The following is a 13,125-nucleotide window of genomic DNA, read 5'->3' on the forward strand; positions in this document are numbered from 1 at the left end:
TTACTGTGTCAGAACACACTGGGATCAACTAATTTCATGCTAAAATGAGTAAAAAAGAACCTTTTAGGCTAGTCGGGCTATTTGTATCCTCATTATTCCCATTTGTTTGCAGTCATTCTGAAAATACTAGCACCTTCTCCCAGTAAAACTTCATTTTATAGCCAGTGAGGGAAAAATAAGAGTTGTAATAGATCTCACCAGCTTTAATGACGCACCAGCAGACAGAAGCAAAAAAACCCCCTCTTCATCCATTTTATCTTGTTTTGTGTAGCCGTTCCAGAAACATGTCCTTGCTTCTGTGCGATAGCAACTTAACTGACTAATATCCTGTCTCTGACCTCAACTTCTTGAGCAAAGTTGTTGAGGCATCTGTGACGAGCATACCCTGTCATCATGTGGTCTTTGCCCTAACTCCCTCGGCCACAGACATCTATACGACATGGAAATGGCAGAGGCTGACCAAGCTAACTCTCTCTTCATGGCCATGGAGAAAAGATTAGCAGCACTGATGGTAACTGCTGGGTCTGCTGCTAGACTTCAAAAGCTGATGCCGTGAAAGCTAAACTCCAAAACAATGCCTGAGTGGCAACAGGGAGTTGTACAGTACAAAAGAGTGTTTTCAGTATTTCTTAACAGTCAATACAAACATATTTTCTTTCCCTTGCCTTTCCCAAAGTGTTTTTTATTGCTACCTCCTTCTGCACTCACTGACTGGACACAGCTAGCCATAAGAACAGAGCCTGGCTTGGCTTCTCATGCAATTGTTCTGTTGTTCAAAGGGGAACAGAAGTTTCTCTCTGTGTAATAAGGGACAGTGGCAGTAGGGAAGATAAGTTGCCTGGAGATTAAGTTGGAAAGCTTCATTTCCCCATTCCAGTAGGAAAAGAAGGAAAACTTTTAGCTTAATTCTGTTTCCTGGCTTGCCACCATAATCCATCCCTTAAAGCTATTTTAACCTGATGTTTTATGTGTGAAATTCCTCAGTTCTATTAAGAATGATCTTTTTTTAAAATTTTTATTTTTAAATTCATCTGCTTGTGAAGTTGTATGAAAGTGAATGGGAAAGGCTTTTGCGAATACTGAGGAGTATATAGTGGTGGATTTCAGAACATTAAAAAAAATGGCTCCCAGACATAGACATACAAATCCCAAGGGCGTGGGTAGAGTTGGAACATAAGTTCCATCTGCCTGTGTTTGTTTTGAAGGAATTGTCTACTCAGTGTAAAACTAGCTAGAATGTAGTCTGTGACTTGCTCAAAAGGAAGAAAATAACCCCACCTTTATGTGCATTGTAGAAAAAAAAGAAAGAAAAAGATTAATGATTGTGAATGAATTCCTGTGGTGTGCAGTATTTTTCAAGGATGGTTTGGCTTAGATCCCATAAAATAAGAATTAACAGTAAATACGTGAGTAGTTTCTTCTAAAGTACTTACTACACAGGAACAGCAGGCATTTCTCAAAGAGAAATGTCTTGTCCAATCTGAAGAGATTGCCAAATTGCCATAAGCAAATACACAACATCATTAGCACCTCAAAAAACCAGTTTCACAGTTCCAAAATCACAGTTTAGTCCTATATTTTTCAGCTCTGGCAAAATTAGCTTTGATAGGAAAAAAAAAAAAAAAAAAGACTCTTCCCCCAGTTACAGTGGGCTAATGAGAGGCTGTTTCAAGTTGAGCCGCTGTGCAGCAGCAGAAGCAAGCACGGACATTTTGGACATAGATTCTAAGCACAAGAGAATCCGTAAATAGCTTGCTTTGGCTGCTCCCCTGAGGCCAATACACCTCTCTACCTCTTCAAGCCACTGCCTGACACAAGGAGGAGGAGGTGACATCTACCCCATAGGTTCCCGTAAATCAGTAGATCTAGCCGGGTCTTGGGTGAGGGGGAGTTACATGTAGTTCTCTGGTTCATAGATCGTCTTTCTAACATTATTTCCCTTCTCATGCGGTACATCCCTAGGGGACAAGCCAAACTTCAAAAGGATTACAAGCTCCAAACCCCTTTAACGTTTCTGTAAGTAATCTACAGCAATCCTAGCAATCATTTATCAATGAAACAGTAAGTTACTACTTGGTACCAGCAGCTCATGCTGATTCACAGGTGTTCATACTGGGGGCAGTGCTCCACTTGTTCCATTCATCCTGAAAAAGGGGTGAAACCTTGCTTTTGAGTTGGAAGGAAAGTGTGGAATAGAAGGGATGGGGAAATGGGAAGGATGGGGAAAATGGGAGGGATGGGAAAAAGGAAGTATTCCATCAACACTCCTGTGCCAACCAGAGTAACTGCACCGGGGACAGAGCAAGTAACTTCCCTGCCGCAAGAAGGGGAGAAAGGGGAACAACTGAACAACAATCTCTACTGGGTGGACTTTGTATGAATTATTACTTCATAGACTTCTCCCATTCTTAACTCATGGGATGCCATTCACTAGGTGCCATGATGGGGAATATGTCCAACAAGCTGACCTTCATGGAGGGGCGGTTCTGCTTATTGAGTGAAACCAAGTGGAGTTTCTCTTGGCTGCAACGCAGTGTTGTGGTCTTTCTCCCATGCTGGGACTCCTTGAGCAAGATGCTGATGGCAGGATCAGACCACAATGTTCAGCCAGAGGTAATAGAAAGAGTTCAGGGTGGGAGAGAGGCCACAGCACTGCAATTGCAAGAGTTATGGTCTTACCTATAGGCAAGCATGAAATAAGAATCTGTTTGGAGGGAATCAATGGTTGAAGTATGAAACTTGGCTGCCCGATACCCAACAAACAACTCCCACCATGACATGTTTTACAATGGATCTTTTTGTTCTGAGCTCCACATGCAACCTCTCATCTTGGCAGCTCTTTCAGCAGAACTGAGAGAATGTGCCTTCCCATCCAGCCCACCCTGTCCTCTCTAGATCACACAAAGCACATTTTTTCAGCAATGTTAGGACTTTATTTACTCCAGGCAAGGGCACAGTTCTCTCCAACCCAAAGAACACCACATCGATGGGAGCTTTGGTGAAGCCTGCAACAGAGGCCTAGGAATTCAGATGTGAGTTATTAAACAAGCACAATACCGATCTCATATTATGATGATGATAACGTGGTACCTTTTCCTTCCTTCTGACATCTCTTTCTTTGTACAATACATTTTCTGCTCTCGCTTGTAGCTGGGCAAGGATTGCCCCTTGCTGACGGATGCTGTACGATCTCTCTGACCCTTACTTCATTTCCTCTTTTGAAACCACATGTTTTTCCTTTCTTTGTGCAAGGGCTCCATGGACTCCACTCACTAGCTTCACAGTGCACTGCAATAAACATAGGACAAGCTGAGCCTGGCCAATATCTTTTTGTATACACAATGCATACGGTACATTAATTTTATTCTGCATCAGCCAAAAGGTGGCAAAAATTAATGGAGTTAATCAGGATTTGCAGCAGTGAATTGACAGAAATTGGACTGCTGAGGATATACCGCACAAAATGATGTCAAATAATTATGTCAGTTACTATTTTGTATTTGCTGTTTTGTAATTCCATTCTTGAAATGGGGCAACAACAACACAATTGGTCTTAATGAAATCAGTTACTGGGCCTTGTTCTGAGGTTGCTTTGGTTTTGTGGAGGTATAAATGTTGTAGCTACAGTGAAATTAAACTTTGGTCATGCCTGTGTGAAAGGAGAGTGAAGTCATTGGGTCAAGCTGCTGCAGCTGGTCTCAAAGGTGTGGAATTTGAAAATCAATAGGCTTATAAAGGACCAACGGATATCAAAAGACATTACATTCAGAATCAAGTATCTTTGGTGATCTACTGCTTGGTATTCAGCTTAAATAGTGGAAGAGCCATCATCTGTAGCATATACAAGCTGTAAGTAGGAAAGGAGAATTTGGGTCGGAGGGGTGCAAGCTTTTCAGAAAAATGCGGGTTACAGTTTATAAACCACAGTGATCTGAATGCACTTCCTGTTCTATTGGGAGCTCAAAAGGTGTGCAGCTGGACACTTGTTCAAATGGTGTAGACAAAAATGGGAGTAACATTGGAAGCTAACAGCATGCTTTTAATAACTATCCTTCTTTTGTGCCATCTCCTCACTATCCTTCTCCTGATAAAAGATAGTAAACATTTATATTTACTTTATGTTCTCATGCGTGCTTAAGACTAGAAACCACTGCTGAAGAAGGAAAGACTTCGAGCTCCTCTATAATGAGGAATTTGTAGGTCAACATTTTTCCAGCTCCAGAATTTACTCCCAAATTTTTCAAAACCTAAAAAAATATCTGACCTCAGGCAATCTCTGAGCCTTCCTCCAGTGAATTGTCACGTGGGTCATTTTGGTTTTCATATTACACTGGAGTTCTCCTGTTAAAATAATTGGCCTTCACTTGCACAAAAAGGTTCTGGTTTTCCTCCGTAGCTTTAAATGGCTTTTCCTAGTTGAGATTGACTCATTGTTAAAGCAGCTAAGTCTACAGCACTTGGAAACAGCCATCAAGAATCAAAAATAATCCCTTGAATTTCTTTCAAAGATGAAAGTCTTTGCTTGAAAATAAAACCATAAAACCCATCACTACCACAGGAACTAATACGTATTTGAGGAGGAAAATGCCAAACTACTGTACATTATTTTTATTCCTACATTACTTCCCCTCCAAAACATGCGATGCCAGGGAGAGCTATGTGCATGTTACTGTGGGGGAGGAGATTTCCATCATGGCCAATCTGCGCCTAAGTGCTCCCTGGTTGCTGGTGGCTGAAGAAGTTACCGCTTCCACCGCAGTTCACAGCCCTCAGCCACCACAATTCACAGCCAGCATACTAAAACAAGCTAAACTTTGCTGCAGCTTCAGCATGCCCATGGCAGGGGATGTCAACTGCAGCAGCCCAGAGGCAAATATATCACTTGTTCTGCTTTCAGCCAGAGGAGTGGCAGAGGGATGGAGGAGACAGTTAGGTGTGGTGACCTCCAAAACTGCCCTGGCGTGAATAATCGCAGCTTGTGAGTCAGAGGCTGGGGAGATACAAAAGCAGGTCTCTTCTCTGCAGCCAGTGAGTCACAGGACCAGTGTCGCCAATCTCATTCCTTCAGCGACAGTGCCACACTATTTGGCACTGTTTTGTTTTAATCCTCAGTTTCTGGAGTCAGATGATTACGCACATTCACCATTTGGGGTTTTTTTTGTTGTTTTCTTTTTTTCCTTAACGTTTTAGTTTCTAGCCTTCACATTTATGAAGGTGAACTTCAAAAAGTTGTAACACGCATGTTTTGAAGGCTCAGGTAATACAAGGGAGCTAAAGCAAAGCAGCCAGTATTTTAATCTTTCAACTACATGTAAGGTCTGGCTCAAGATTTTTGAACCTTTGATGTTAGTGAAGTTGCATAACACCGTAACAGAGCAGGTAAGAGATGTATGTCATTCTGCCTCAGGGCAGACCAAAAAGGCACTATTTCCTGAGGCAGAATTGCCCTCAGCATCAAGGCTGTGTTTGTGGGGCACAACTGAGCTTGTGTCTCTTGTGAAATGACATACTTGGGAAATACCTTGAGTTTGTTTTGCTGGGGAATACATCTGCTGATGCAGAACACTTCCATTTTAAGTTGCACTTCCCTGCTGGTGTAACTGATTTTGTAACTCATGACCTCCTTAGATCTCCCATCCCCTGTGAGAAAACCAGGCAGGACACAGAGGGGGGCTGGACTTACCGATGCTAGTGCACTCCATCGTGTGATTGTTGGCTTCCAGCCCATCAGGGCACTTTTCAAGGCACTTTCCACTGTATAAGTAAAACCCACTTTTACATTTTGTGCAGAAGTTTCTGGTGAAGCAGGTATCACAGTCAGCTTTACATTCTGAAATGCAAGCAGTAAACAACAATGTTGTAGCTCTTTGCCACGAAACGCCGTGGGGTCTCTCACATATACCAGAATCACACAATTCTAACAATGTTAAACAATCCTCAAAGGAAACAAATTATATTCAGATCTTCTTTGTGACCTGTACACAGAGTGAGGCCAGCCACAAGTGACCTTGGCATGAGTGAAGATTTAATAAGGATGGCCTGATGTTGAACAGCCTCACACTGCTTGTCTTCTTGCAGACCTGTGCAAACAGAAGACAGAGCACAGCACATCAGAATAACGATACACTGCTTCTGCCTTACACTGACACAGCATAGGTGCTGATTAACCCCACAGGGCGCAGATACTGGGCCAGTTCCACGCTATCTATCTCCATTCATCCAGGAGAAATAAAAACATGCCAGAATTTAGAATCTGCTTAAGACTGTTTTGCATCAACATATTTTTCTTTTTTTAAATGACTCCCTGATGTTCAATCTACAGGTGTCCCGTAGTATTTCATGTATGCTTGATATGACTACCCAAATTGGCATTAGTGGTAGATGTCCCAGTTCTCAGATATTTTTAACAGAACTACATAAAAACTTGTGTATGGCACAGCTTGTGTCTGCTATGCAAGGCCACACACTGCTTTATAGTGTCAAGTTGCTCTGTAAGACTTTACTCTGGGGTCCACTTATTAAATAACTTTTATTACCAGGTAAAAAGTGGGAGAGTTGCTTGGCCATCGCTCTTATGTTTTTATATCACCTGTGGGATTAAAAATAGTGAATTCAACAACAAAAAGAGGAGTGGGGAGGACATTGAGATCTTTTCCAGTTCATTCTTATTTCAAAATATACAGTGGGGTCAAAATGTTGCCAGAGCGGTAAGGAATAGAGTTGAGTTCTCTGCCTCCCAGCCCAGAGGCAACATGAATTGGTAACTTCCCCCAAATCAGGCTGAAACCTGGCCAGCTGAAACCTGGACGGCTGCTGCAGGCATTTAGAGGACTACACTGAGTGTGAGACAAGCTATAAAGGGACCAGAGCAAACCGCATTTCCAAAGAATGCCATCTGCCATCTTCTCTCCTTGTTGCAGATGTCAGGCATCGGGGTGAGGAGGAGGAGACCATCACCTGGGTCCTAGGTGGGTCATTCATGCAGTGCCAGGATCCCTGAGCTTTAGGCTATTTTGTCATCTTTCACCTTAACTTCTTGCTTGGGTTAATATTTACAGCACTACTATAAAAGAACTGAATAAATAAGGACATGGCCTGTCCATCTGCTTCTCTGTTGACTTGACTCCTAAGTGGACACAGCATTCAAGAGAGAACAAACAGATCCATGTGCTTCCCCTTTTCCCAGGACTTACTTGCACACTTATTAATGTCGGGATACCGCGTCCCATAGTATCCGCTTGGACACGAGGAAAGACATACTCCAATCTGTTTCATGCCAATCCTCTCCAGAACAAAAAAGAGCCTGGGCTTACATGACAGGCATCCGTTGTAGTCAGAACATGTAGCACACCCTCCTTGGCAACCCTGGCTCACGTTAGGATGCACTGAGAAGACAAGCATTTAAAAAAAAAAAATTGTGAGAGAACAAGATATTAGACAAGACCATGAAATAATGGTTCCTCTGTACTTGGAAGGCTGAACCATCCACCTCTCTGACAGCTCTTAAAGATTGCTTCGTTTTTTCTTGTGTCTCTTACAACCTGACATTTCATTTCAGCAATTAATCTGCATAAAAATGAGAAGCTCAGCTGATGTGCTCATATCTTGCAGAAACAGCTAACAGCAAATTACTTTTGAAATAGATTTTATAGAACAGCAGCATCCTAGACAATTGCTATTTTTCTTTTAGTTATTTTCAGTGGCTTTTCTGCCTTGCATGCACTTGGCTCAGCAGATAAATATGTGTTCACTTATCTTTGCTTTTCCTAGCTGGATGATTAAACATCAGCCTAGTATATAATTTCCTTCATTGACTAAATGCCATTTGATTGAGTTCTGCTGTGCAGGAATATGCCCGTGTAAGATCTGATGCTAATTTGCCTTAATAAAAAGACACAGGAGAGCCATCCTTCTCACCCTCCTTCTTCCTCTGGAATGTTCTCTCTGGCATGTTTTTAATCTCTAACAATTGCAACCTGATGTTCAGACTTAACTGTGGCATTTACCCTGCTCCAGTCCCAGCATGGAGCATAGGTAGGATTATATTTGCCTTTCAATTGAATTGTTCTAATTCTTCAGACAAGGAAAGGCAAACTTATTACTCTCACTGCTTAAGACTATTCAGTTCTTCTTTAGGGGCTTGGGGGTAGCAGAACAGAGGATGCTATTGCAGACTTTTTTCAGCAGCAGACATTAATCAGTGTATTACTTCTCAGTGGTAGAGAGTAATGTTTTGTGTCTTCCTGTACATGAGAAGTTGTTACCTGCTTTTAATTCCTTCATGGTTGCATTCTTAAATAGGTGTTGGATCTGAAAAATAATTAAGCATCAAATAGCTCCGGACCCTGTGTCCCCTCTTTTCTGGCCTCATCTTCTATGAAAAACCCAGGCATTTTTCTAAGTGTAAGCTTTCGTCTCTCAACCTGAGACATCTGGTTATGTTTCATATGTAAGAGAAATCCAATCCTCATTTACATTTGTAAACTGTCTTTGTAAATATTATTGGCTTCCTGTTCTGCCTTCTCCTCAGGCCAGTGATAATTTTGTAAATATGCACGTGCCATACTTTGATTGCCTACTTTAGTGTTTTGATTTTGTTTTTATCTGCAGACACTGCTAAATAGCTTGCATACACAATGAACTTGCTTTTGTCAGCTCCCTTCTGTGGATCCTTTGGAGGCAGAGCAGAAGCCCATATGAATCCATGGCTTACAGGTTGAAAGCCACCAATTTCTGCTAGCTCAGGGGAGTTTGCCTGGTGGCAGGGAAGTTCAGGAATACCTCTGTACTTTGTTCACAAACAGTTTTGGCAGAAAAGACACAGCCCATGTATGGGGAAAGTGCTCCTCTATGCTCTGAGGTTTCAATGACCAGTCGTGCAATCTGAGAAACCTCAAAGGGAGTTCAAGTTCACTTTTCCTCTTTCATTAACAGAATGAGGAATGAAGGTTATTTCTCTCATCAGGGCTCAACACGTAGGAGAAGAGCAAACTTTGGCCATGCTGCAGACAAGCAATTTCAATGAGAATATAAGAACCCAATTCTCTGTGCTCCCTGAGGCACTCACTTCGTAGAACAACCTGGAAGAAAGTGTTTTAACCGTTAGGACACACCAGTACTATGAAAATAAACGTCATTCTGCATAGTAAGAAGCTCCAATCACAATTCAGTTATCAGAATTGCTTTCACTAGACTCTCAAAATATACTGAATGCTCGATAAGTATAGCACATTTTTTTTTCTGATTAGATTCCAAAGATTCCAAAGTATACTGATTTTGAAATTAAGAGCCTGAAAAATGTGCTTTCTTTATAAAGTTAAGTAAATCAAAATGTCCTTGTCTCTCTCTCTCCTGTCTTGTGGCTTTTTTATGAAGCTACTTTCAAAGGCAAACATGGCACCGTGATCTAAGAAGCTGGCATTATTTTAAAACCATCCATGACTTTCCCTCATTAAGTCTGACAGAGGGAAGAGAAAGTAGCTGAAGTACAAAATATTTGTCATCAGAGCTGCTATATAAAATACGGATGATCACTTTTGATGGGAAACATATTATGTGTGAGCACCTGTGATACGTCATTATGAACAGATTCTCTTGACAGAGAAAACATTATGTGCAACTGCTCTGACGTCAAGCTGTGTGTGTGAGCCCTTGAGACAGGCAATACTTTATTACCAAAAGATGATCATTCTCTGTAGCTAAGATCCTTTGCATGGCCAATTTCCATCTCCCCTTTAACTCCAGAAGTATTAACTATAAAATAAAATGTACTCCTAGCCATTTTCACAATTTCTGCCTCCTTTCATGCATCCCAGATATATCTCATACACATAACATGGCAAAAAAAGCCTGAATTTCCAAATGGAGAATCATATTGTTAGTATTACTGAGCAAGGAATAAGTAAAAATATGTAAGTCAAGCTCCATTTAAAGGTTGATTTCATGCCATGTTATATATAACTCGACGTGTGACGCAAAACAAGCTCCTGTTCTTGGACATGCATAGAGCAAAAGTCTCAATGAAAAGTCAGAATTGACATTTTAAATTAAGAAAGAAATTTTTTCTCTTAAAACCTATTAAAGGAATCCTTTTTGGATTGTCTCCTGTTGTGCCTGGCATTTCTTTGAGCCTTGTATCTGTGTAATAAAACTGTCTCTCATTGTGCTTGCTCTGAATGCTAGCTAGACCCTTGTTCTGTCTCAGGCAAGAAGCAAAGCAGGGGCAGCTGAGCACTCCAGAAATTGGTACTGATTGAAAGCACAACACTGGGCTTCATCATTGAACTTGAGAGAAGATAAATGATGGAGGAAAAATATTTGTGCCTAAAAAGTGAGATAGCACGTTTGAAATAAGGCATCTCCAAGCTCCAGCTGAAGATCTCATTCTTGTTACCTCTCAGCCTCCTCCCTCTCTGGTTCAGATCCAGGTGCTTGTCTGATCCCTGCAATGTAAGGGCTGGTCCCTCACCTCCTGCGGAGGCCAAGTAGGGTCAAAGGGATTCTAGAAGGAAATGGGGCGAACTCAGGCTCTGAAACACCATCCTGCCACAGGCAGGGAATTTATCACTGCTGAGTGCAGAACTGGCCCTATTCATCTCTCATTGCAGCAAGGTGTTAGTGCCTGCAGATCTCAAGCACTTCAGCAACTGTGCACTATAACGACTAGGAAGCAACCAGAAATTTTACTCCTTTTTTCCTCCATATCAGACACTGTGAGCTCAGAGTTTAAGTGATGTGCCTCAACAAGCTGGAAACATAAACCCCATCTGGTGAAATCCAGCCACAGTACACCTGGTGTAAGCATTCCTTCAAATTTCTATACTTAGGTCAACAGTAGAAATGGGTAAGTAATGTATATCCGCTTTAAGAAACGCTTTGAAGTCTACAGGTGAAAAAAGACTAGGAAAGCGCAGACCACTCCTGTTAGCCACAAGTTTTAGATGTCGTAAGCGGGGCAGAGAGATCTTCAGTCTCTTGTCAGAGGGGCAGTTGCTGCGGCCTCGTGGGTTAGGCACTGGCTGCAGAACTGGGAGGTCTGGGCTTTAGTGTTGCAAACGGGTCCAAGAAATGCTTGCGCTTATGATCACTTGATCTTTGATACAACCTGCTCCATTATGAAGACAAATAAAATGAAATATAAAAAATTCTTGACAACCCTCAGAACTGACTTCGGTGAGGGTGAAGTATTCTATGCATGGGCTGTTAGGAGCAGTGTCTGCTATTAGAGGTGACTCTACCGGCCATCGAGCAGTCTGCCCTTTTGTATTCAAACACTCTTTGAGCACAGTGAAATCCTAGACTCTGAAGGGTGGAAAATACAGCACAGCAATGGGCAAAGCAAATGGTGGGAGCACAGAGACCCACAGACAAGTTCTTCTCCATCTCACACACAAGGATCAGCCAGGCCTGCTAACTCATCAGGTACAAAGTATGTATGTGCTGGCTCGTGACTGGCTTTCAGTCCAGAATCCATGCCTCCATTTTTTTTTTTACAAAACCTAAATACTGGAGATCAGAGAAGACACTAAGTTAATCTTGAACTATTCTCTTTCGCTGCCTGGCTTTAAGCCCTTTCTGGCTTGGAGGCCTTTTTTTGTGTAAGCTGTTTGTCCAGATATTAGCTTTAAGCCTCATTAGCAAATGGAATCACTGGGGATTTTCCTTTCTCAGAATATTTTCCAAAGCCCTTCTCTGGAAACAATGAGTTGTGGTCTCTCTGTTAAAAATGGAAAGTTAGGGACAAGTAGCTGAATTTAAATCTGAACTTTCAATGACAAGACGATAAGAGATTTTGATGGCATGCAGCAGATGAATTCTACAACCTTCTCAATGAAATTTTACTATCAATTTATATATAGATTAAAATTTATGAGATCAAAAAAAGAAAATAAGAGAATGCAGGAGGAATCCAGGTGGGCATATGTTCTGACAGCCAAGGGAAAAGCTCGGGATAAAAGAATATTCTTTTGCCCATTTGGTACAGCTGTGGTGAACTGCCTCATCACCAGTCTTCAATGACAAGATGTCCATCTACAGGCTCGCTCTTGAAATGGACATGCTAGACAACTGAAATCCATCCCTGCTAGAGAGCTGCTGCTACTCCTGGTTTCTTGAGCTTGCACATTCTCACAGGAAATATTTTCACAGCAGAGCTGCTCTGGAATTCAGCCTCGCTGGTTGGGCTGCCCCTCACTGCAAGACCCAGGCCCTGCCTTGGCTTTACCCACCATGCAGCACCCACGTGGACACTACCCCTGTTGGTGGTGGGGTATTTGGGACAGGATATCCCATGGGTTCTCGTGTCGCTTGATCGCTCCGTGCTTTCGCTGGCGTTCATTTCTCTCTCTCTTGCCTAGTGCAAAGCAGCTGCATGTGGAAGTGGCCTGAAAACAATACTTCATGTAAAGCGGAGGTACTTTTAATCATGCAGACCGTCCTTTAGGCAAACACAAACAGCATTTGGCAGTCAGCTCTTCTAATGAGAAAGTCATTAAGGAATTCAGTCTGCAAACCACAGCGTATTTCCTCAGACTCTTTCTTGGACAGTGTTTCTCTGTGTGGAAATGTGTTAGAAATGGAACAATGGTGGGGCAAAAACACAGAACCAACATGTAGGCAACATGCAGTGTGGAGCAAGGGGAAAGCCCGGGAGTGGTGGGACAGCACTGGGACAGCAAGTGCACATGGGTTTGATAAGTTTATATTGTCACTACTAAATAGACTGCCAGCCTGGGCCAAGACGAAACCTGAGCTCAATCTTGCAGCCTAAGCTCTTCTCGATTGCTTAGCCTTAAATCACCCACAGGGAGGCAAGAGACTTGATGTGTTATCATGGGGTAGCAGCTGGGCTCTGTGGGGAAGATAGACCCATACACGGCAATTGCTACAGTGGATTTGCCATAAGTTTTCTGGGATGCAACAGAACCAGTGGTGATAGCTGAGGAATGTGCACTCTCCCTCCAGCTTCCCCTGGATCTACAGGAGTCTGAGGTGGCCTTGAAAGGAGAGGCAGCCACAAAAGGAGCAAAGAGGAAAAATCAGTCTAAAAGCCAACTGTTAAAAACTTAACATCTTCTGTTTCTCTTTGTGATTTGTGCTTCACAAATACTTTAAGATTTCTTTCTA

At 42.2% G+C, this 13,125-nt stretch overlaps 1 protein-coding gene across 1 annotated transcript in view; it reads right to left on the reverse strand.

Annotated features, from left to right (window-relative positions):
- The window catches only part of RSPO3 (R-spondin 3), a 62,153-nt gene that overhangs the window by 19,147 nt on the left and 29,881 nt on the right, over positions 1–13,125 (reverse strand). Inside the window, exons 2-4 of the mRNA XM_086461244.1 lie at positions 7,194–7,385; positions 5,684–5,830; positions 3,091–3,288 (exon numbers count right to left, since the gene is read on the reverse strand). Coding sequence (XP_086317370.1) covers positions 3,091–3,288; positions 5,684–5,830; positions 7,194–7,385 — 537 coding nt within the window. The remainder of the gene's footprint in view (positions 1–3,090; positions 3,289–5,683; positions 5,831–7,193; positions 7,386–13,125) is intronic.

Source organism: Leptosomus discolor, chromosome 2 (assembly GCF_034619465.1).
Source record: "Leptosomus discolor isolate bLepDis1 chromosome 2, bLepDis1.hap2, whole genome shotgun sequence".
NCBI lineage: Eukaryota > Metazoa > Chordata > Aves > Leptosomiformes > Leptosomidae > Leptosomus > Leptosomus discolor.